General features: G+C 47.1%; 1 protein-coding gene across 1 annotated transcript in view; it reads right to left on the reverse strand.

Moving 5' to 3' along the window:
* LOC137342408 (tricarboxylate transport protein B, mitochondrial) overlaps positions 1–21704 on the reverse strand; it is an 81463-nt gene that overhangs the window by 40525 nt on the left and 19234 nt on the right. Inside the window, exon 2 of the mRNA XM_068006336.1 lies at positions 486–593. Coding sequence (XP_067862437.1) covers positions 486–593 — 108 coding nt within the window. The remainder of the gene's footprint in view (positions 1–485; positions 594–21704) is intronic.

Consider the following 21704-nt stretch of genomic DNA (forward strand, 5'->3'; position numbering starts at 1 on the left):
ATCCCAGACAGCCTCACCGCGATCCCAGAGTCTCCCACCGATCCCAGACAGACTCTCATTGATCCCAGACAGCCTCACCGCGATCCCAGAGTCTCCCACCGATCCCAGGGAGCCTCCCACTGATCCCAGACAGACTCTCATTGATCCCAGACAGCCTCACCGCGATCCCAGAGAGTCACCCACCGATCCCAGAGAGTCTCCCATTGATCCCGGACAGTCTCCCTAAAGATCCATTGATTGACAGAGGCCCGACAGCCAACTAGCTGCTCCTGCTCTCACTCTGGGACAGTGGAGATCTGTTAGGCACGGATTGCAAAGTGCAGATTCCGATTGAAAAGGAGCAAAAATAAAACTCCGGAAAAATCAAAACTAAAAATGAGAAGCATTTAAATCCAGCTAAAATTTCTTTTATTTTAAATTTGCCATAGAACAAAGCGGGAGGCAAGATGGGCCATCAGTGAAGCCATGACTCCAGAATCCCTTACCGATGCCCTTATACCTCGGCGGGTTTGCTTTCTCATCCAACTGCAGCTGGGTCTTCACATACTCGGTTGGGAAGGTGATGCAGATTTCAATTCCTCCCGCAATCCCACCTACACAAGGAAAATAACCACAATTAAATCCCAGATAACAACACGACATGGTGATATAATGACCCTTGGAAAAGGTTCAGAGGAGAGCCACAAGAATGATTCCCAGCTTAAGGAACCTTAGTTACTCAGAGCGGCTTAGAGAGCTGGGTCTATTAGATTTAGAATCATAGAAATTTACGGCACAGAAGGAGGCCGTTCGGCCCATCGTGTCTGTGCTGGCCGAAAAAGAGCTATCAAGCCTAATCCCACTTTCCAGCACTTGGTCCGTAGCCTTGTAGATTACAGCACTTCAAGTGCATATGCAAATGCTTTTTAAATGCGATGAGGGTTTCTGCCTCTCCCACCCTTTCAGACAGTGAGTTCCAGACCCCCACCACCATCGGTGAAAAAATTTCTCCTCAGCTCCCTTCTAATCCTTCTACCAATTACTTTAAATCTATGCCCCATGGTTATTGACCTCTCTGCTAAGGGAAATAGGTCCTTCCTATTCATTCTATCTAGACCTCTCATAATTTTATACACCTCAATTAAATCACCCCTCAGCCTCCTCTGTTCCAAAGAAAACAACCCCAGCCTATCTAATCTTTCCTCATAGCTAAAATTCTTCAGTCCTGGCCAGATCTTCATAATTCTCCTCTGTACCTTCTCTAGTGCAATTACATCTTTCCTGTAATGTGGTGACCAGAACTGTAAGCAGTACTCCAGCTGTGGCCTAACTCGTGTTTTATACAGTTCTAGCATAATCACCCTGCTCTTATATTCTATGCCTCGGCTAATAAAGGAAAGTATTCCGTATGCCTTTTTAACCACCTTATCTACCTGTCCTGTTACCTTCAGGGATTTGTGGACATGCACTCCAAGGTCCCTCTGTTCCTCTACACCCCTCAGTATCCTCCCATTTATTGTGTACTCCCTTTCCTTGTTTGCCCTCCCCAAATGCATTACCTCACACTTCTCCAGACTGAATTCCATTTGCCACTTTTCTGCCCACCTGACCAGTCCATTGATATCTTCCTGCAGTCTACAGCTTTCCTCCTCACTATCATTGACCACATGGTCAATTTTTGAATCATCTCCAAACTTCTTAGTCATGCCCCCTACATTTAAGTCTAAATCATTAATATATTTCACAAAAAGCAAGGGACCCAGTACTGAGCCCGGAACCCCACTGGAAACAACCTTCCAGTCACAAAAACACCCGTCGACCATTACCCTTTGCTTCCTGCCACTGAGCCAATTTTGGATCCAACTAGCCACTTTCCCTTTGATCCCAAGGGCTTTTACTTTCGTGACCAGTCTGCCGTGTGTGACCTTGTCAAAAGCCTTGCTAAAATCCACGTACACTACATCAAACGTGTTACCCTCATCGACCCTCCTTGTTACCACCTCAAAAAATTCAATCAAGTTGGTCAGACACAACCTTCCCTTAACAAATCCATGCTGACTGTCCTTGATTAATCTGTGCCTTTCTAAATGACGATCAGAGCAGCGTAAAAGAAAGAAATAACTTGCATTTATATAGCACCTTTTACGACCTCAGGATGTCCCAAAGTGCATTACAGCCAACTAAGTACTTCTGAAGTGTAGTCACTGTTGTAATGTAGGAAACACAGCAGCCAATATGCGCACAGCAAGATCCCACAAACAGCAATGTGATAATGACCAGATAATCTGTTTTCTTAAGTGATGTTGGTTGAGGGATAAATATTGGCCAGAACAAGAACTCTTAAATGTTCAGAGAGTGCGAGTAGGAATGTTGGAATTGTCTAAACATTTAAACTAATTGCTGATGGGTTTAAGAGTGTGCCAAAGGGCCCCTCCTGCAGTTACTTTCCATGTAGTGTCAAACAGAAGCAGTGAGAAACTGCTCCCTCCAGGGAGCCCCACTCCGTTTCCCTCCAGAGACGATGCAAGTCCCGGGGTCTCCAGATTTACACAACAGCTTCCGTGCTGCTGTGAAATGGGAATGGCTTTGCACTATTACTGAACTTGTGGTGTAATCCTGAGAATTTCAATTTTCCTTTGGGTTCATCCTGTGATCGCTAAAAACAGGGACAGAGGAAATTAAACCCCCATGTCAGCTGGTTAGAAAGAAAGAAAAAACTTGCATTTATATATCGCCTTCCGTGACTTGCATTTATATATCGCCGTCTGTGCGAGCGACCACCGCAACGCCACTGGTGGGATGCGGAGATCCACCCTCCCACCTCGGCCATGGACTGCGTTATTATTGGTGTCGTTTAATTTAGATTCTGCGAGACCCATTTTCCACGAGCATTTAGGTTGCTCCCAACGGCAGGCTCGGAGACCCATGAAAAACTGGGTGTATGAGTTTGTCGCTGGGATAAAAAAAAGACAGATTTCACGGTGGAATTGCGGGGAGTGTCTCACATAAGAACATAAGAAATAGGATCAGGAGTAGGCCATATGACGCCCCGAGCCTGCTCCGCCATTCAATCAGATCATGGCTGATCTTCGACCTCAATTTCACTTTCCCGCCCGATCCCCATCTCCCTTGATTCCCCTAGAGTCCAAAATCTGTCTATCTCAATATACTTGAATAAACTCAACAACTAAGCATCCACAGCCCTCTGGGGTAGAGAATTCCAAAGATTCACAACCCTCTGAGTGAAGAAATTTCTCCTCATCTCAGTCCTAAATGTCCGACCCCTTATCTTGAGACTATGCCCCCTAGTTCTAGACTCTCCAGCCAGAGGAAACAGCCTCTCAGCATCTACCCTGTCAGGCCCTCTCAGAATCTTATATGTTTCAATGAGATCACCTCTCATTCTTCTAAACTCCAGAGAGTGTAGGCCCATTCTACTCAATCTTTCTTTATAGGACAACCCTCTCATCCCAGGAATCAATCTAGTGAACCTCTAAGGCACGAATTGCAGGTCTCCAGGAATCTATTTTTCATTTTTGGTATTGGTTGAGGGTGGAAGGAATGTTGGCCGGGAATACCGGGAGGAATTCCCAGAATAGCACTGTGGAATCTTCAACATTCACATGCAAAGCACACTAGCCCTCACTGCAAACTCTGCAGCTCACACATTTGCTTCTGCTCCCCTCAGGGGACTCCTGCAAACCCATTCTAAATCACACCGTGCACTACATACAGGACAATAGGATGCTGGCAGGGAAGCACATGCCTAGGATTTATTTGAAAGGGTTCCAATGACAACACCATAATCCCAGGATCAAACCACAGTTTCAAAGTCATCGCCAGCTCATTTGTTATCCTACATTAAACAAAAGGCAATGGATTTCCTTACAGTTATACAATGGGTGTTCCAAAATGTAGGACTAGAAACTAGAGACATCACAAGTGTCAGTCGTGGGTTTACTCTCGCCTCTGAATCAGAAGGTCATGGGTTCAAGTCCCATTCCAGAGATTTAAGCCCATAATCTAGGCTGACGCTCCAGTGCAGTACTGAGGGAGTACTGCACTGTCGGAGGTGCCGTCTTTCGGATGAGACGTCAAACCGAGGCCCTGTTTCCCCTCTCCCAGGTGGATGTAAAAGATCCTGCTGCACTGAGTTCTCCTGACCAATAATTATCCCTCATCCAACATCACTAAAGCAGATTATCTGGTCATTATCACACTGCCGTTTGTGGGATCTTGCTGTGCCCAAATTGGCTGCCGTGTTTCCTACATTACAACAGTGACTACACTTCAAGATTGCTTCATTGGGTGTAAAATGCTTTGGGACGTCCTGTGGTCGTGCAAGGCGCTATATAAATGCAAGTCTTTCTTTTTTATTAAAAGGCTTGAGCAGAAAGGAAATTACCCCACACGTACAGTGATATTTAGAGCTTATATCCCAGGCTCACTCGATGACGCAGCTGGTAAATGAGGTAATGTAGTCTCTCTCTTCCTCAACTTTTTTTGGCATGTGTTATGACTCCCTTCATACCCGAATTCGAATGCCTGGAATTATCCTCCCCTCTCCTGCCACTCACCACCTACATCTCCAACTCCTTGTATGTGATTGTGACTCTGACCCAGTGAGTCTTACAGATCAGAGACGTCAAATTCAATCCCTGACCAGTGCTGATCTTACTGCTCTCAGCCAGGCTACTACATGGGCTCCTATCATTGGCCTCAAGACCCCTGATACTGAGATCAGGGAGCAGGCTCAGCTGTGATTCCCCAAGTGGTTGAATAGTCTTCCAACAATTTTAAGATAATTGGCAAAAGGGGAGACGAGGAGAACTTTTTTTAAAACAATGCAGCAGGTTGTTATGATCTGGAATGCGCTGCCTGAAAGGGCGGTGGAAGCAGATTCAATAGTAACTTTCAAAAGGGAATTTGATAAATACTTGAAAAGGAGAAAGCTGCAGTACTATGGGGGAAGAGCAGGGGGAGTGGGACTACTCTCTTTCAAAGAGTCGGCACGGACACGATGGGCCGAACGGCCTCCTTCTGTGCTGTATGATTCTATGAGTCACTGATACGTATGACGTATTGGAGAGCTGCCATTGCTGTAGGGCTTAGGAAGAAACCCTAACGAGCTGGAGGCAGCACCTTCAGGAGAGGAGAGAAAGGAGTAAACAATGGTTCACTCGTTGTATGCTCCCATCTCACTCCTTAACAAACAAAGCACTCAAAAGTTTTTAAAACCAGGATTATGAGGAAACGGGGGCGGGGACTGCAAACAACTCTGCATCGATAACAACCGAACAGATTTAACCTGAAACGATACAATGCGGGGACCAAAGATTCATTCTTTTTAAAAAGTTTAGCACCTTCTATTAAAAAAAAATCAACACTCCTTTGGGAATCACCAGCAATGCTTATTACAGGATGGAGACTGGTGTCACTGTACTGCATAGGGGTGGAAGGGAGGGAATAAACTTCCAGAGTAGTGGAGGGAAAACTCCTGGAATTATTTGAGAAACAATTGGATTTACAATGGGAGTTAAAGATTAATCTCCTGGACACTGCTGCAAGCAACCCAGCAGAAAAATCATAGCGGCATAAAAATATTGTGTGTTTTCTTTGAACGCTTTTGTTTATTAGTTATACAAATATTGGAGATGGGGGGGAAATGCTCTTCGACTGGGCGAGGCAGGAGATCATGCGATTAACCGCCAGGAAGACGACCAACCCCTTGTGATCTTGAGACAGTTAATCAGGAACAACAACAACAACTTGCATTTATATAGCGCCTTTAACGTAATAATATAGTCCCAAAGTGCTTCACAGGAACGATTATCAAACAAAATTTGACACCAAGCCACATAAGGAGATATTAGGAGAGGTGACAGGTTTTAAGGAGCGTTTTAAAGGAGAGTGAGGTGGAGAGGTGGAGAGGTTTAGGGAGGGAATTCCAGAGCTTAGGGCCCAGGCAGCTGAAGGCACGGCCGCCAATGGTGGAGCGATTAAAATCGGGGATGCGCAATAGGCAAGAATTGGAGGAGCGCAGAGATCTCTGAGGGTTGTAGGGCTGGAGGAGGTGAGGGGCGAGGCTGTGGAGGGGTTTGAAAACAAGGATGAGAATTTTAAAATTGAGGCGTTCCTGGACCGGGAGCCGATGTAGGTCAGGGGGCACAGGGGTGATGGGTGAACGGGACTTGGTGCGAGTTAGGATATGGGCAGCAGAGTTCTGGATGAGCTCAAGTTTATGGAGGGTGGAAGACGGGAGACCGGGAATACATCTGACCAGAGTTAGCAATGGAGAGTGGGGCGCGTGGTGTTAGGATCTCACTGGATGGATGAATTAAGATGGGCCTAATGACCTTCCTCATGGTTAATTATCTTGTGATCTTGAGATGGTTAACCGGGAACAGGCAGAATGACAGACAAAGTAAACTGACTCTTTGTGTCTCACACCCATCTATCTCTGGGTCTGAGGCACCCAGGGGCTTTGAGAGGGAAATGGCCGCATCTACAGAGGGGTTAAAACCCCCACCCAGGATAACAATTACTTCCCACCATCCATGATAAATCAGACCATGAGAAAAAAACAGAGCAAATCGGTTTATTTAGTTATTTATTTATTTTTAAATGCTGTTTTTCCCCCCCAGCTGTCACTCGCACTCTCAGATCTTACAAGGGTTGTAACAGCCTTTGGAACAGAATTCACATTTACATCAGAGTGCAGTAACCATTTAAAAAGCAGATACAAAACAATCATTGAAATGCACGAGTCAGCAATGAACCTAAAGAAAGTCTAACTTCAATTGGCTCCCAGGGCAACGCCCCTTAAACACAGCCCAGTAAACACGTGGACCGAGCTATCAAATTTCAATGACACGTTTGGTGTTTTGTCAAGTTAAAAACACAGGAGCACCCCTGAAGAGTCCAGTTAGAAATGCTAAACGCTGCACTGACCAGTCGCTCGAACAGGGGAGCAGAGGACCAGGTCCACTGTCCAATCCTTTTCCAGTCCTCTCTTAAATCAATCAATTTCAGGTCAGTTCCCTAATTACTCATTAAGCTGTGGTGTTGTTCCAGCCCACACTCTGGGGGAAAAGGTGTATCCTGCAGGGATAGTCCATTATCCCCAGGGCTGTATCCAGCACCTCCTCCATGGATTTATAAGAATATGATGGGAGACTCCAATTTAGACGTGACCTTTCAATGCGGCCCCCACCCCACCCCACCCCGCCCCACCCCGCCTGGCTGTGTCCTCCTGCCTCTTGAAGGAAATCTTTCCACTTTAAGGGGCAAGTGGAGATCTTGGAGAGGAGATTTCAGGATCCACCTGTGGGTCTCCTGAGTGTTGGGAACGGAAAATCGCACGTAGACAAACGCCACTTTGATACAAGACCGTCTGGGCCAATGACTCTTGCCCTGCGCCGATGGTGAGGTGCTGAGAACCCAATTTTACCTTATTTTGTATCGGTGTCGTTTAATGTGGACTGTGGGAGGCCCGGCATCCCACTGCTTAAACCCAGTTCCCTCATCCCGGCGCCAAACTCAGAGACACAAGGAAAAACTAGGATGAGAGAGAGAGAGAGGCGGATTTCTCAGTGTAAAAGCTGGAAGTCTCTCATAGACACTGACTGGTCTCCCAGAATCTGAATTCAAGTGGTGTCAAAATAAAAGCAGCTTTAGATTGAGAGTGGGAGAAAAATCTCTCCTCTTCCCAACTACGCAAACTGATTTTACCCCCTAACCCACCTACACTCATCTCCCTAAGGTCCCCAACCCCACCCACCCATCTGCCCAACCTCCACCCCCACCCGCCCATCTGCCCAACCTCCACCCCCACCCGCCCATCTGCCCGACCTCCACCCCCACCCGCCCATCTGCCCGACCTCCACCCCCACCCGCCCATCTGCCCAACCTCCACCCCCACCCGCCCATCTGCCCAACCTCCACCCCCACCCGCCCATCTGCCCAACCTCCACCCCCACCCGCCCATCTGCCCAACCTCCACCCCCACCCGCCCATCTGCCCAACCTCCACCCCCACCCGCCCATCTGCCCAACCTCCACCCCCACCCGCCCATCTGCCCAACCTCCACCCCCACCCGCCCATCTGCCCAACCTCCACCTCCACCTGCCCATCTACCCACCCTCCTGCCCAACCTCCACCTCTGCCCACCTACCCATCTACCCACCCCTACCCATCTCCCAAAGGTGTTGGGCTACTGATTCCAGGAGTGCTCTGTGTGGATCTCAGGTGAGAGCAGGATTGAGCTCATCTGTGATGCCTGCTACAGTCGACTAGCCTGCTGACTCTCTCCCTCTGGCTTGCAATACCAGGAAGCTGTGGGAACACACACACACACCACACACACACACACACCACACACACACACACTCTGAGCCATTCCTGAGTACCTTGAGAGAGCGGAAAGTAAGGAAATTAGGAGGAAAACCCCACAGGAACACAATATGTGGGATCGGATGGTATAAAGACACTGCCATGCCTTGCAAAGCAGCGAGAACTTGTGCTTTTAAAACTCCGTTCTGCTTTTCTAGCCCAGTTCTCTTGAACGCCACAGTTTCAGACGAGGTGCGGAGGTTACAGGCCAACAGTTTAACTGCACAATGCACTCCTTTCATGTCATTCATCGGCAGTACTGGTGCCTGTAAACATGTTCACCCAGGTTCACGGCTAACACGAATTCTGCACCTTGGACGTGGAATTCAACAACACAAACAATCGCTGCCTTTCTGCTCAGCTCCAAGGACCCGTCGGCAGAGTCAGTTGTGTGGGGGAGGAGAGTGGCACAGACACTTGATAAATTAGTTCCACCAGTCGCTTTGGCCAAACCACGTGCTTCGGCTGGCAGCCCCCAGTAAACAAGTTAGCAGCCCCTTGCCTGTGAAGCTGATTCAAAAATACACATCACAGCCACTGGTTAAAGAGGCACCCTCTACGAGGGAGGAGGTCCATTGACAACTTGAAGTCAATGGCATAACTTTTCTAAAATAACAAATAAGGTTGTCCCAGTGTCATCAACCAAAGACTAAACAAAAGTGCCCCCCTTTTTAATAGGAGCACAACTAATAATGAACTTAAACCATAAAAACAAAGGAAACTTATAAACTTAAATAATAATTTTGTGACTGATGTCCACTGTGCACCCTAGTCCCTGAGGTGTCCACCTGGGCACGGATAAGACTGCGGAAGAGAGGCAGGCAGCCGGAGCGATCGCCCCCATCGGCCGCGTCCGTCCTGGACCTGTGGACGGCCACCTTGGCCAGGAGCAGAGCCACGAGCAGGTCCTCCGACTTGCCCCCCTCCCCTCCCCCTCCTCCTCCTCCTCCCCGCACCGGGTGGCCAAAGATCAGGAGCGTGGGACTGAAGTCAGTTTTATGAAGCAGACTTTTGTTAGAAGGCCTTGGAACGTTCACAAGCTGTCGCCAAGTGTGAAGTGAATGTAACCCTTCCCCCCACCCTTCGGTTTATCTGTGTCTCATAGTAACAGCATTACTGTCGAGTCAGCAGTTACTGTGATGGTGTAATACTGATCCACAGCAACGCCACTCGATGGTGTAGGAGCCTTGCTCTGCACAGCGGGAGGCTGTTCTCTGTTGTGATCACTACAGCCTGGTGTTTCATTATCTTACAAACTGTGTCAGCCATGATTCAGTTGGCAGCACTCTCGCCTCTGAGTCCAAAGGTTGTAGGTTCAAGCTTCACCCCAGAGACTTGGGTACATGGTCGAAGCTGACACTCGAGGGAGTACTACACTGTCAGAGGTGCTGTCTTTTGGATGAGACCTTAAACCGAGGCCCTGTCTGCCCTCTCAGGTGAACGTAGAAGATCCCCATGGCACTATTTTGAAGCAGGGCAGTTCTCCCCGGTGACCTGGACAATATTTATCCCTCAACATCACTAAAACAGATTATCTGGTCATTTATCACATTGCTGTTTGTGGGATCTTGCTGTGTGCAAATTGGCTGCCACGTTTCCTACATTACAACAGTGACTACACTTCAAAAGTACTTCTTTGGCTGTGAAGCACTTTGGGATGTGAAAGACGCTATAGAAATGTAAATCTGTCTTTCTTTCTTTCTTTCTTTCTTTCTTTCTGTGGCTATCGGTGTGTTGCCTCCACTGGTCTGTAACACTTAGAATGGTCTCTCCAGTTTATATACACCATCAAATTCTAATCCTATAAGATAACTGTAAACAATTTTACAACACCAAGTTATAGTCCAACAATTTTATTTGAAAATCACAAGCTTTCGGAGGCTTCCTCCTTCCTCAGGTGAATGTCAAGAAATCCTCGAACCTTTCGAGGATTTCTTGACATTCACCTGAGGAAGGAGGAAGCCTCCAAAAGCTTGTGATTTTCAAATAAAATTGTTGGACTATAACTTGGTGTTGTAAAATTGTTTACAATTGTCAACCCCAGTCCATCACCGGCATCTCCACATATAAGATAACTGGCAGAAGAACCAGAGGGGAGATGAGGAGAGAAATTTTTTTACGCATCCAGTCGTTATGATCTGGAATGCGCTGCCTGAAAGGTCGTTGGAAGCAGATTCAATAATAATTTTCAAAAGGGAACTGGATAAATACTTGAAAAGGAAAAATTTGCAGGGCTATGGGGAAAGAGCAGGGCAGAGTGGGACTAATTGGATAGCTCTTTCAAAGAGCTGTCACAGGCACAATGGGCCGAATGGCCTCCTTCTGTGCTATGTGATTCAGGATATTTAAATAGATTTGCAATCTATCTCACTCTTTGCTGATTAGAAATCTCAGTTCCCCAACATTTCCCCAATACTGGTAACTCTAGTCATCATTCACCTTCCCAATTATTTCACCAGCAAACGTTTCATGCTGGCTTCAGCTGTGAATTCATCATGTTTTTGTGTTGTTGTCAAATCTGCTGGGCAAATCCCTGCTCTTGGTAGGAGATCTCCAGTGGCTTCCAGAGCCTGTCAAAACAGCCTGGTTATACAGTTAACGCTCGCTCGCTCAGCCAGCACCCTGGGGCAACGCCAGAGTGACAACATTGAGAGAAACAGCGCTGGAAATAAATGGGTCCAAAGCGCAAACAACCTTCAACACACAACAAATATCAGCAAGTCAGTCACGTTCAGTAGCTTCCAGCTTTCTACAGAACTTAGACTCAAAGCTTGGAAGAGGCTTAATGTCAGTGCAATAATATAAGGCGCGCCTAACTTCATTCAGTTGAGGTGAGAGGATTTAATAAGCATTGTAAAAGGGACAAGCCCAGGTAATGCCAAGTTTACCATGTTACAATTATTCACACACCCACACTGTTGGCACAGTTATATTACAGAGGCTGGGTATTCTGTTGGCGAGTGGCTCACCTCCTGACTCCCTTAAAAGCCTTTCCACCCCCTATAAGGTTCAAGTCAGGAGTGTGATGGAATACTCTCCACTTGCCTGGATGAGTGCAGCTCCAACAACACTCAAGAAGCTCGACACCATCCAAGATAAGGCAGCCCGCTTGATTGGCACCCCATCCACCACCCTAAACATTCACTCCCTTCACCACCGGCGCACAGTGGCTGCAGTGTGTACCATCCACAGGATGCACTGCAGCAACTCGCCAAGGCTTCTTCGACAGCACCTCCCAAACCCACGACCTCCACCATCTAGAAGGACAAGGGCAACAGGTGTATGTGAACTCCATCACCTCCAAGTTCCACATCATCCCGCCTTGGACATTTATCGCCGTTCCTTCATCATCACTGGGTCAGAATCCTGGAACTCCCTACCTCACAGCACTGTGGGAGAACCTTCACCACATGGACTGCAGCGATTCAAGAAGGCGGCTCACCACCACCTTCTCAAGGGCAATTAGGGATGGGCAATAAATGCCGGCCTCGCCAGCGACGCCCACATCCCGCGAATGAATTTTTAAAAAAAGACACCGAATTGAAACCGGTACCCACTTAGAGCAATATGGAGCCAGCAGATCTGAGTTATACTATCTGTCCCGTGTTGCTGTCTATCCTGAGGAAGTGGAAACTCATCCGCACATCCGTGTACACAGCCGTCCAAGTCCAGTACCAGCTGGGTATTTAACATTAGCAAAAAGTTCAAGAGTGATTAATGTAAAACGTTCCCCGTTCGATCGTTCAGGGGATTCTGCTTCACAAGGCAGCGGGAGGTGGGATTGGATCACTTGCTAAACCGTGAAGCACCGCCAGGTCGGTGGCCCAAGCAATGCGGAAGATGGCGCAACATGCAAAGCTGACAAAAGACGTGCAGTACAACTGGCCTGAAAGTGTATTGATTCTAACCCGCTGTTTGTATTTTGAATGCTAGCAATTGTGAGGAGGGTCCTGTCTACGGAATATGGCTTCGATCCCCCTTGAAGACATCAAACAGGCAGTGTGGTTGAGCTGGATTCCCATAGAAACCAGACAGGAATGGAGTCATTTCTTTCCCATTACCATCACGTGAATCTCATTGTAAAATGTATTCTGCTTTTTCCCCTCCCCCCCTCCCCAGGCCTTTCATTGATACCACTGCTCATTCAGAAAAGCCTGATCTGTACATCTCACTGCTCTGTCAACCCTCCCCAACTAATTAAGAAGGAGAGGCAGCCTGATCTGTACATCTCTCTCCGCTGTGCAAACCCCCTTGCCTGCCAGCCAAGATAAGAGGCGTAGCATGACCTAAACACCTTTCGCTGATGTCTCCCTAACATCTCCTCCCTTCAGCCACAGTCCACACCCCTCCCTGTTGTCTGCTGCAATGTTGGGCAGCGAATCGAACACTGCAACCTTTGTAGTTCCCAATTCAACCGGGAGCTCCTCGATTTTAAAATTCTCATCCTTGTTTTCAAATCCCTCCATGGGCCTCGCCCCCTCCCTATCTCTGTAACCTCCACAACTCAGCCCCACAACTCCCCGAGATCTCTGCGCTCCTCCAATTCTTGCCTCTTGTGCACCCCCGATTTTAATCGCTCCACCATTGGCGGACGTGCCTTCAGCTGCCTGGGCCGAATGCTCCGGAATTCCCTCCCTAAACCTTTCCGCCTCTCCCTCCCCCGTAAACCTATCTCTTCTACCAAGCTTTTGCTTACCTGTCCTAATATCTCCTTATGTGGCTCGGTGTCAGATTTGTTTGATAACCTCCTGTGAAGCGCCTTGGGACGTTTTGCAATGTTAAAGGCGCTATATAAATGCAGGTTGTTGTTGTTGTTGTTGTTGTGACTGGACCGCGGGCTATAAAGGCACAACGTCACCCACTGCACTTTCTGACATGTCAGCAATAGAAAGGCACAAAGACATGATCAAACTACAGCGTCAACCGAGCCTGGATACCAACATAGAAAAGCGTAGGACACCGCCCCCCAACTCCAAAAAAAAGACTATGATGCAAAAAGCAGACAATTCAGGCGTTAGTGAATGCTGCAGAATGCCAGTGTGCCCACAAGTTGGTGCCACAGGTACCTCTGCAGTTCACACGTGGCATCAGTCATAGACTTTTGTAAATGGTTATAACAGTTCAGTACGGAGGAGGCTTCTGCCCTACAGCCTCTTGAGGATAGCGTTAATCTCTACATTGGTGGCTTAGTTGGTAGCACTCTCGTCCCGAGCCAGAGTTCCTAGTCCCACTCCAGAAACCTGTGCACAAAATCCAGGCTGACACTCTCAGTGCAGCACTGAAGGAGTGTTACACTGTCAGAGGTGCTGCCTCTCTCTGATGAGACGTTAAACCGAGGGCCCGTCCCCTCTCAAGTGGACGTAAAAAGATTGCATGGCACTATTTTGATGAAGAGCAGGGGAGTTCTCCAATATCCCTTAACCAACATCACTAAAACAGATAATCTGGTTATCACCACGTTGCTGCTAGTGGGATCTTGCTGTGTGCAAATTTGGCTGCTACACTTCAAAAGTACTTCATTGGCTGAAAAGCGCTTTGGGACGTCCCGAGGTCCTGAAAGGTGCTGCATAAATGCAAGTCTTTCTTTCCTTTCTAGTTGTATAATGGATGCTCCAAAGTGTAGGACATGCAGTGATTGTCACTGAAGACATCATAAATCGTATTGGAAGGCTTGAGCAGAGAGGACTTCTTTCTTTTACTTGCACTGTACATTTTACAGGGCTGTGTCACTGTTTGTCATGACTGTTAGTATATCTTTGAGCAATAATTAGTTGTCAATTAGCACGGGACAGGGCAGGGGGTTGGGGTTCAAGAGTAGGTCATAGAATATTAACTTCATTTGGGCGAAGTTCATGCCAGTGGGTTAATGTGTAACCTGCAAATCCAGGTCTGCAGTGCTCAGGCGCAGTGACTGAAGCCACACATGTTTACAGAGATGGCACAACATGGCATCATACTTGGAACACACGTGGTGTCATAAACCGTGAGTGCAGACCTCTGGGATCCCGGCTATTACGTTATCCTATGGAACATTAATAGGTAGGATTTTACCAAAATCAATAGTGAGATTAAGCAGCAAGTTTCCTGGCTGCACACAAGTGCCATCAGGTGATCTGAATGGCAATGACACCACATCATGTGACTCCAGCAATTTTTTTTTCTCTCAATGAGAATCCTGGATGGGAACACAAGTTAAATCAGGAGCTGGTTGAATGGATGACTAAAGTTCAAGAACCATAGAGAGTTACAGAAAGAGGCCATTTGGCCCATTGTGCCTGCAGCTCTTTGCTAGAGCAATCCCAACTAATCTTACTGCTCCATTCTCTCCCCAAAAACCCTGCATCTTCCTCTGCTTCAAATAGCTGTACAACCTTCCCATAAAAGATGCAATGTCCTCGTAGTTAACCACTCCATTCCATGCTCCAATCGGATTCCCAACCCTCTTGCTCTCGGTTCCTGGTTCAGATTTGTCACCTTCACACGGAACCAGAGTGCAAGAAGATAGGGAGAGGGATGGGGCCTATTAAAAGTGGCATTGACTGGAGAGCCTGACCGCACCTTGCGCAGTGTAGGGGATTTCTGGCTATGGTTTCAGGGTGAATATCAGGATTACTACTAGTTACGGACAGGATATCGGAGCATTAAAACTATTACTACCAGTTACATATAGATTATCAGTGAGTTATTGTATTACTGTTGGTTATGAAGGGAATCTGATGTTATCAGCATTACTATTAATTATCATACAATTTCAGTGAAGTACCATTAGATACTGGTGGAATCAAAGTTCCTCCCATCTCTGGTTTCCCCTCTGCAAATCGCTCCCCCACCCTCGGTTTCCCCCCTCTTCCCCCGCCCTCCCCTCCTCGGTTTCCCCCCTCCTCCTCTCCCGCTCACGGGAGGCCACCTGGTTCTTGCTGCTGACACAAAACCACGAGCAAAAACACTCAACCACAGGTGACCCAACCTTTAAGGTAAACGCAATAACATTTGTGGAGGTCATGTGATTGGGTGTCACATGATCGTGGTCAGATCATCATGTGATCAAACTTCCAGGAATGCCTCCAACCAGAGTTGGTGACCCTGCGTTCCAACAACCTGCTGTGTGAAGATGTCACCTTGATGTGTGCTGCACCTACATATTGTTAATTGAACACTAGAAAGCCACCTGATGGGAACAAGCATATTGTAGCAATTATACCCCAGTGTCTCCTCTCATATGGAACGTTATGTCCAGTGAGAATGTTCCAGAGAGTCTGATGTAAAAGCAGCCATTCAGCAACTGCATTATTGGTTTACTAGAGGCTCAGTGTTTAGCAGATAACTGGACCAGCGTTCTGTGAGATAGGGCTCAAATATCGCCTTTGTCCACCAGTTTGAGCCTTTGTCCCCTTGTCCTGGTTTACCTTGAAGTAATGTTAGAATTATACAGCACGGAAGGAGGCTATTCGGCCCATCATGCCTGTGCCGGCTCTTTGAAAGAGCTATCGAATTAGTCCCACTCCCCTGCTCTTTCCTCACAGCCCTGCAATTTTTCCTTTTCAAAGTATTTGTCCGATTCCCTTTTGAAAGTTCCTATTGAATCTGCTTCCTCCCTTTCAGGCAGTGCATTCCAGATCATAACAACTCGCTGCATTAAAAAAAAAATTCTCCTCTTCTCCCCTCTGGTTCTTTTGCCAGTGTCTAAGTTCCCACACGAAGAATGACCGTTTTCGATGGGCACTCAATGCCTGACCACTGAATCCCAGCGCAAGTTTGCACCTTGATTACAGGAGGAAGAGAACTCGAGTAGAAATGCTGACGCTGGCTCATTTATGTTCAAAATGTCGAGCCTCCTAACTAAATGAGTACCATGGGCGTCCGCTGATCTATTATTTCTGAACCCAGTAAACTCTCTACAGGCAGCACATTCCAGTCTCACGTCCCATTGAGAAATTATTTGCTTTTTCAATTCAGACGAGAAGACAGGACACTTGTGCAATCCCCTGGGGGAGAAGCGTCAATAAATTTGACAGGGATTCTAAGGTTTGATTCTCAGAACCTGATGAAGGGTCTACGTCTGACCTTGAATGAAGGTCATGTTTTCCTACTGAACTGTTACAAGGCGATAATAAATCAAATCGAGCTACTCGGATGAACGAATCAGAAACGCCGCACTTAATAGCTCCACCGAATTAAGGCTGGCGAGTCTGATTTATGCAATCTCATTTATCAGACGACAGCAAATTTAAACAGTCCAACTGTCCTGGTAAATTAAAACCTGGACATCAAACTGCGCCCGAATAATTATCCATCACCGATGTCTTGGAAAGCAATCTTGTTCTGAATATTAAAGGGAGGCGGCCTAGCCTTCAAATTTGATTTTTCAGCAAACGTTAAGTAAATCCACCCCCAGCTGCTTTGCGAATGGAAAGGTCCCAATTTTGCTGGATGGAAGGTCGGGCCACAACCATTGGCTTGGTAGGTAAACGCACAGCCTGGTGTGGTAAAAACTGAGGTTCATTTCCTTGGTCTGTACTCAGTCAGGCAGAACTCAAGAAGTTCTGTAATTGGTCTCAGCTTCTGTGGGTTAAGGGGTGGGGTGGGGAGAAGGGAGAGAAGACAACAACAAAAAAAAATCAGGCAGGGTTCCCATTCTTGATCCAAGGACCCCTGCAGGTGTGGACACTGAGTGAGGACAGGGTTGAGCTCAGCTGCGATGCCCCCACAGTTGAACAACTAGCACCACTCACTGTCTGACAGATGGAAGAGTGGCTACTCTGGGGTGAGGTAATAGAAGGCAGTCAGCTCCCCTGGAACTGCACCCCAGCAAGAACACCTATCAGAGGGGAGGAAAATAGGGAAAAGACGGGCACTCATTTTATATATTATATAAGGTGCATTATTTGCTTGCAAACTTCAGTGAAACTAAAGTGGTACAATGGTGGACGCCCACTGTCCAGAATATTAACTTTCAACCCCACCAATTGCCATAAAGTAACAGGAGGTCTCAGAGTCTGAATGTCCGATCTCCGCTCTGGTCATTGAAACTCCAGCCTCCACTGTGTGTTTATGTCACAAATACGTAATATCTCCAACTACTTTGCCCTTTTCTCCTGGTGTGGGATTCTCCAGAAGAATATTCATAGTAATGATAAACTACATTAGCAGCTGCACTGAGTTAAGATATCACTCTGCCGCATACAAAGTGGGAACGGTCTTATTGTCCAGAACTGACCCGTACCGCGTTAATGACCGCACACAGGTTTAAACAACAACAAAAAAAAAACAGGCTGTCTCTCAGCTCTACCCCTTTAAACCGAAAACACAAGCAGCCCGTTTAAAACGTGACAGTCTAGCTTTAAATCCATTCGATTATGCACCTCCTTCAATTACCACCTTTGGAAAACAAAGCCAGCATCGTTTAATTTGATGGACCAATTTATTCAGCTGTCACCGCACAGCAACGCCAACACAGCCTAGCTTGTCAACCGGCCAGGAAGCCCTTCTTCTCCGCAATTAGATGAGGTTGTGCTGTCTTGCTCTGACTCATTTAAACATCTTTCCACGTATTGCCTCTCAAAGATGGAGCGCCAGTGAAGGAAGCGAGGGCTCGTGAATTAATTTTTAAAGCCCCATGTATCACCCACAACGTCTGCTCGATATTTCTTTGTGTTGCGAGCCAAAAAGATAAAAGTTTTAGGAAAAGATTATTGCTTTTGATGACCCAATGAGATCACAACGCCATGATCCTTGTTGGAATTAAGTTACTCGTCTTGCTTCTCCGTGATACCATGGCGACATACAGCCCCCAAAAAGTTGTTGAGGCTGGTGGGAGGGGGGTCAAGAGAAAATTTCAAAATCTAAGATTGATAAATTTTTGTTCGGCAAGGTTATTAAGGCCATGATGTGGAGATGCCGGTGATGGACTGGGGTGGACAAATGTAAGGAATCTTACAACACCAGGTTATAGTCCAACAATTTTATTTTAAAATCACAAGCTTTCGGAGGTTATCCCCTTCGTCAGGTGAGTGAATGAATAAGAGGTTCTCAAATCGCCTAAGGCGATTCACTCACCTGACGAAGGGGATAACCTCCGAAAGCTTGTGATTTTAAAATAAAATTGTTGGACTATAACCTGGTGTTGTAAGATTCCTTACAAGGTTATTAAGGGTTGTGGAACCAAGGCTGTTTACAGTGGCAGGAGGGTCGGTAACCAGAGGACACAGGTTTAAGGGAATTGGCAAAAGAACCAGAGGCGAGATGAGGAGACATTTTTTTACGCAGCGAGTTGTTACGATCTGGAATGCACTGCCTGAAAGGGCGGTGAAAGCAGATTCAATAATAACTTTCAAAAGGGAATTGGATAAATACTTGAAGGGGAAAAATTTGCAGGGCTGTGAGGAAAGGGCAGGGGGGTGGGACTAATTGGATAGCTCTTTCAAAGAGCCAGTACAGGCACGATGGACCGAATGGCCTCCTTCTGTGCTGTATAATTCTATGGCGGGTAGATGAAGTTACGATACAGATCAGCAATGATCTAATTGAACGGCGGAACAGGCTCGAGGGGCTGAATGGCGGAACAGGCTCGAGGGGCTGAATGGCCTCCTCCTGTTCCTAAACTCTTCTAGGCTAGTTTGCTCAACATATTACTGGAGATTACTGAATGGAGACAATTACTCTTTACAAAAGCAGGCTCTGTCCCCGTCGATATAAAGTTGCAAAGTACACAGAGGCAAATTGCAATGCCCAAATCTGCACAGACCTGGTTCATGGATAGATTGCACCAGTGACCACTTCAAAAGTACGACACTGGCTGTAAAGAGCTTTGGAACGTCCTGACGCATCCCGGTCAGTAGGATCCCACAGTGGGCAATGGGGGAGCCACTAAGTCATTGGGGGGGGGGGCGGGGGGGGAGAGGGGAGGGGGGGAAGGAAACTGTTCTTGATGGGAAAACTGAGACCAGGGTTTCATTCACACTTCAGGGCTCAGTGCAAGGGAGCCATTAGAGGCAACCATGTTTAGTCACAAAGTTGAAGAGTTCCCTGGAAACTGTTTCCTTTGAGTATTGAGCATTAAGGGGTGATCTAATTGAGGTGTTTAAGATGATTAAAGTATATGATAGGGTAGATAGAAAGAAACTATTTCCTCCGGTGGGGGGAGTCCAGAACGAGGGGGCAGAACCTTAAAATTAGAGCTGGGCCGTTCAGAGGTGATGTCAGGAAGTGCTTCTTCACACAAAGGGGAGTAGAAATCTGGAGCTCTCTCCCCCAAAAAGCTGTTGAGGCTGGGGGTCAATTGGAGCTTTCCAGACTGAGATCGATAGTTTTGTTAGGTAAGGGTATTAAGGGTTACGGAACCAAGGCGGGTAGATGGAGTTAAGATGCAGATCAGCCAATATCTAATTGAATGGCGGAACAGGCTCGAGGGGCTGAATGGCCTCCTCCTGTTCCTATATTCCTAAAACAAGCTTATTTCAACAGCTCCATCCATTTTCTGGATGAGAGTACGAGGTAGAAAAGATCCCATATCTGCTTCAGAAAAATAATGTTGGGCTGCCATAGAACCATGGAAAAGATACAGCACAGAAGGGGGCCATTCGGCCCATCGTGTCCGCGCCGGCCCGTGCCCCTGTGGCTCAGTTAGTAAAGGCAGTGAGTAACTCCCCCAGACACACCGGGAGGTCCCAGGTCAAGTTCCCAGTTAAAGCTGGTCATCTCAACTGAGGTGGCCAAACGGTGCTACAATTGGCCTTATTGCCCTGGGGAGGGCCAGGTTCTGTGTCTGACTGCTAACCAAGGGCTGCTGCTGGAATGTACATGTGTGTGGATGTCAGGTGAAGGCAGGGCTGGGCTTGGCTGTGATGTCCCCCACAGTTTGAATAGCAAGCTGACAATCACAAATTGCATTTATATAGCGCCTTTCACAATCTCAGGACGTCCCAAAGCACTTTACAGCCAATTAAGTAGTTTTGAAGAGTAGTCACTGTTGTAGTGTAGGGAAATACAGCGGCTAATTTTCACACAGCAAGATCCCACAAACAGCAATGTGATAATGACCTGCTCACATGTTCTAGTGATGTTGGTTGAGGGATAAATATTGGCCAGGACACCAGGGAGAACTCCTTCAAAATAGTGCCATGGGATCTTTTACATCCACCTGAGAGGGGAAACGGAGCCTCGGTTTAACATCTCATCCGAAAGACAGTACCTCTGACAGTGCAGCACTCCCTCAGTAGTGCACTGGAGTGTCAGCCTGCAATATAGGGCTCAAGTCTCTGGAGTGGGACTATGAACCCATGAACTTCGGACTCAGAGGCGAGAGTGCTAGCCATCGAGCCACGGCTGACACTTAATTTCTAACATGAAAGATCGGCCACTAGGATGAGGTTTCAGAGGAGGCTAGTGCCCATGGAACTGTACCTCAGTGTGAATCACTGCCTTCAGAAGGGAAGGAACGGGCAAAAGAGAAACCCTTGCAGCTCCCGGGAGATTCCGAGCCTTCTTCTCAACCCCCTAATTTATATAACTGGGGATCCTACATGCACGTTCGTTCCTGACACTTGCCTCGTAGGCATGTTCGTTCATTGTATTTGATAATTGCCCCAGGCTGCGGTCACCATGAATTCAGTCCAGCAATAAGGGCTTCATGTCGGCAAAGTAGAACAGCGTTTCCGCTCATCCCTTGTTCGGGTGGAATATGGTCTCGCGTAGACAGTCATTCTAATTACCACATTTCATTATCTAATTTAAACCCATCAGCCAGATTGGAGACCTAATCTCCTCAGATATTATAATTATTACACATAATTTGCCGTGTGTCTTACTCACTAATTCTCTACTCGGACGCTGTGAACACGTTTACTCATTCCTCGCTGACCTGAAGGATTCTACAGATACCTACTGGGCCACACCCTAGTTTCTCTGCTTGAATCGCCAGGACACTGCAACAGGACTGTCCTAGCTTTAAAGGTTAATCTCCTTGTCACTGCTTCAAGCAACTCATAGGGGCATTAATGTGTTTTTTTTCCCAAATTTTCTTTGAACGCTTTCGTGTCACAAACAATGACATCTTGTATTTATATAGCGCCTTTAACGTAATAAAACGTCCCAAGGCGCTTCACAGGAGCGATTATCAGACAAAATTTGAAACTAAGCCACATAAGGAGATATTAGGACAGGTGACCAAAAGCTTGGTCAAAGAGGTAGGATTTAAGGAGCGCCTTAAAGGAGGAGAGAGGATCAGCCATGATTATATTGAATGGCGGAGCAGGCTCGAAGGGCCGAATGGCCTACTCCTACTCCTGCTATTTTCTATGAGAGAGAGGTAGAGAGGTTTAGGGAGGGAATTCCAG

The sequence above is a fragment of the Heptranchias perlo genome, chromosome 25, assembly GCF_035084215.1.
Source record: "Heptranchias perlo isolate sHepPer1 chromosome 25, sHepPer1.hap1, whole genome shotgun sequence".
Lineage (NCBI taxonomy): Eukaryota > Metazoa > Chordata > Chondrichthyes > Hexanchiformes > Hexanchidae > Heptranchias > Heptranchias perlo.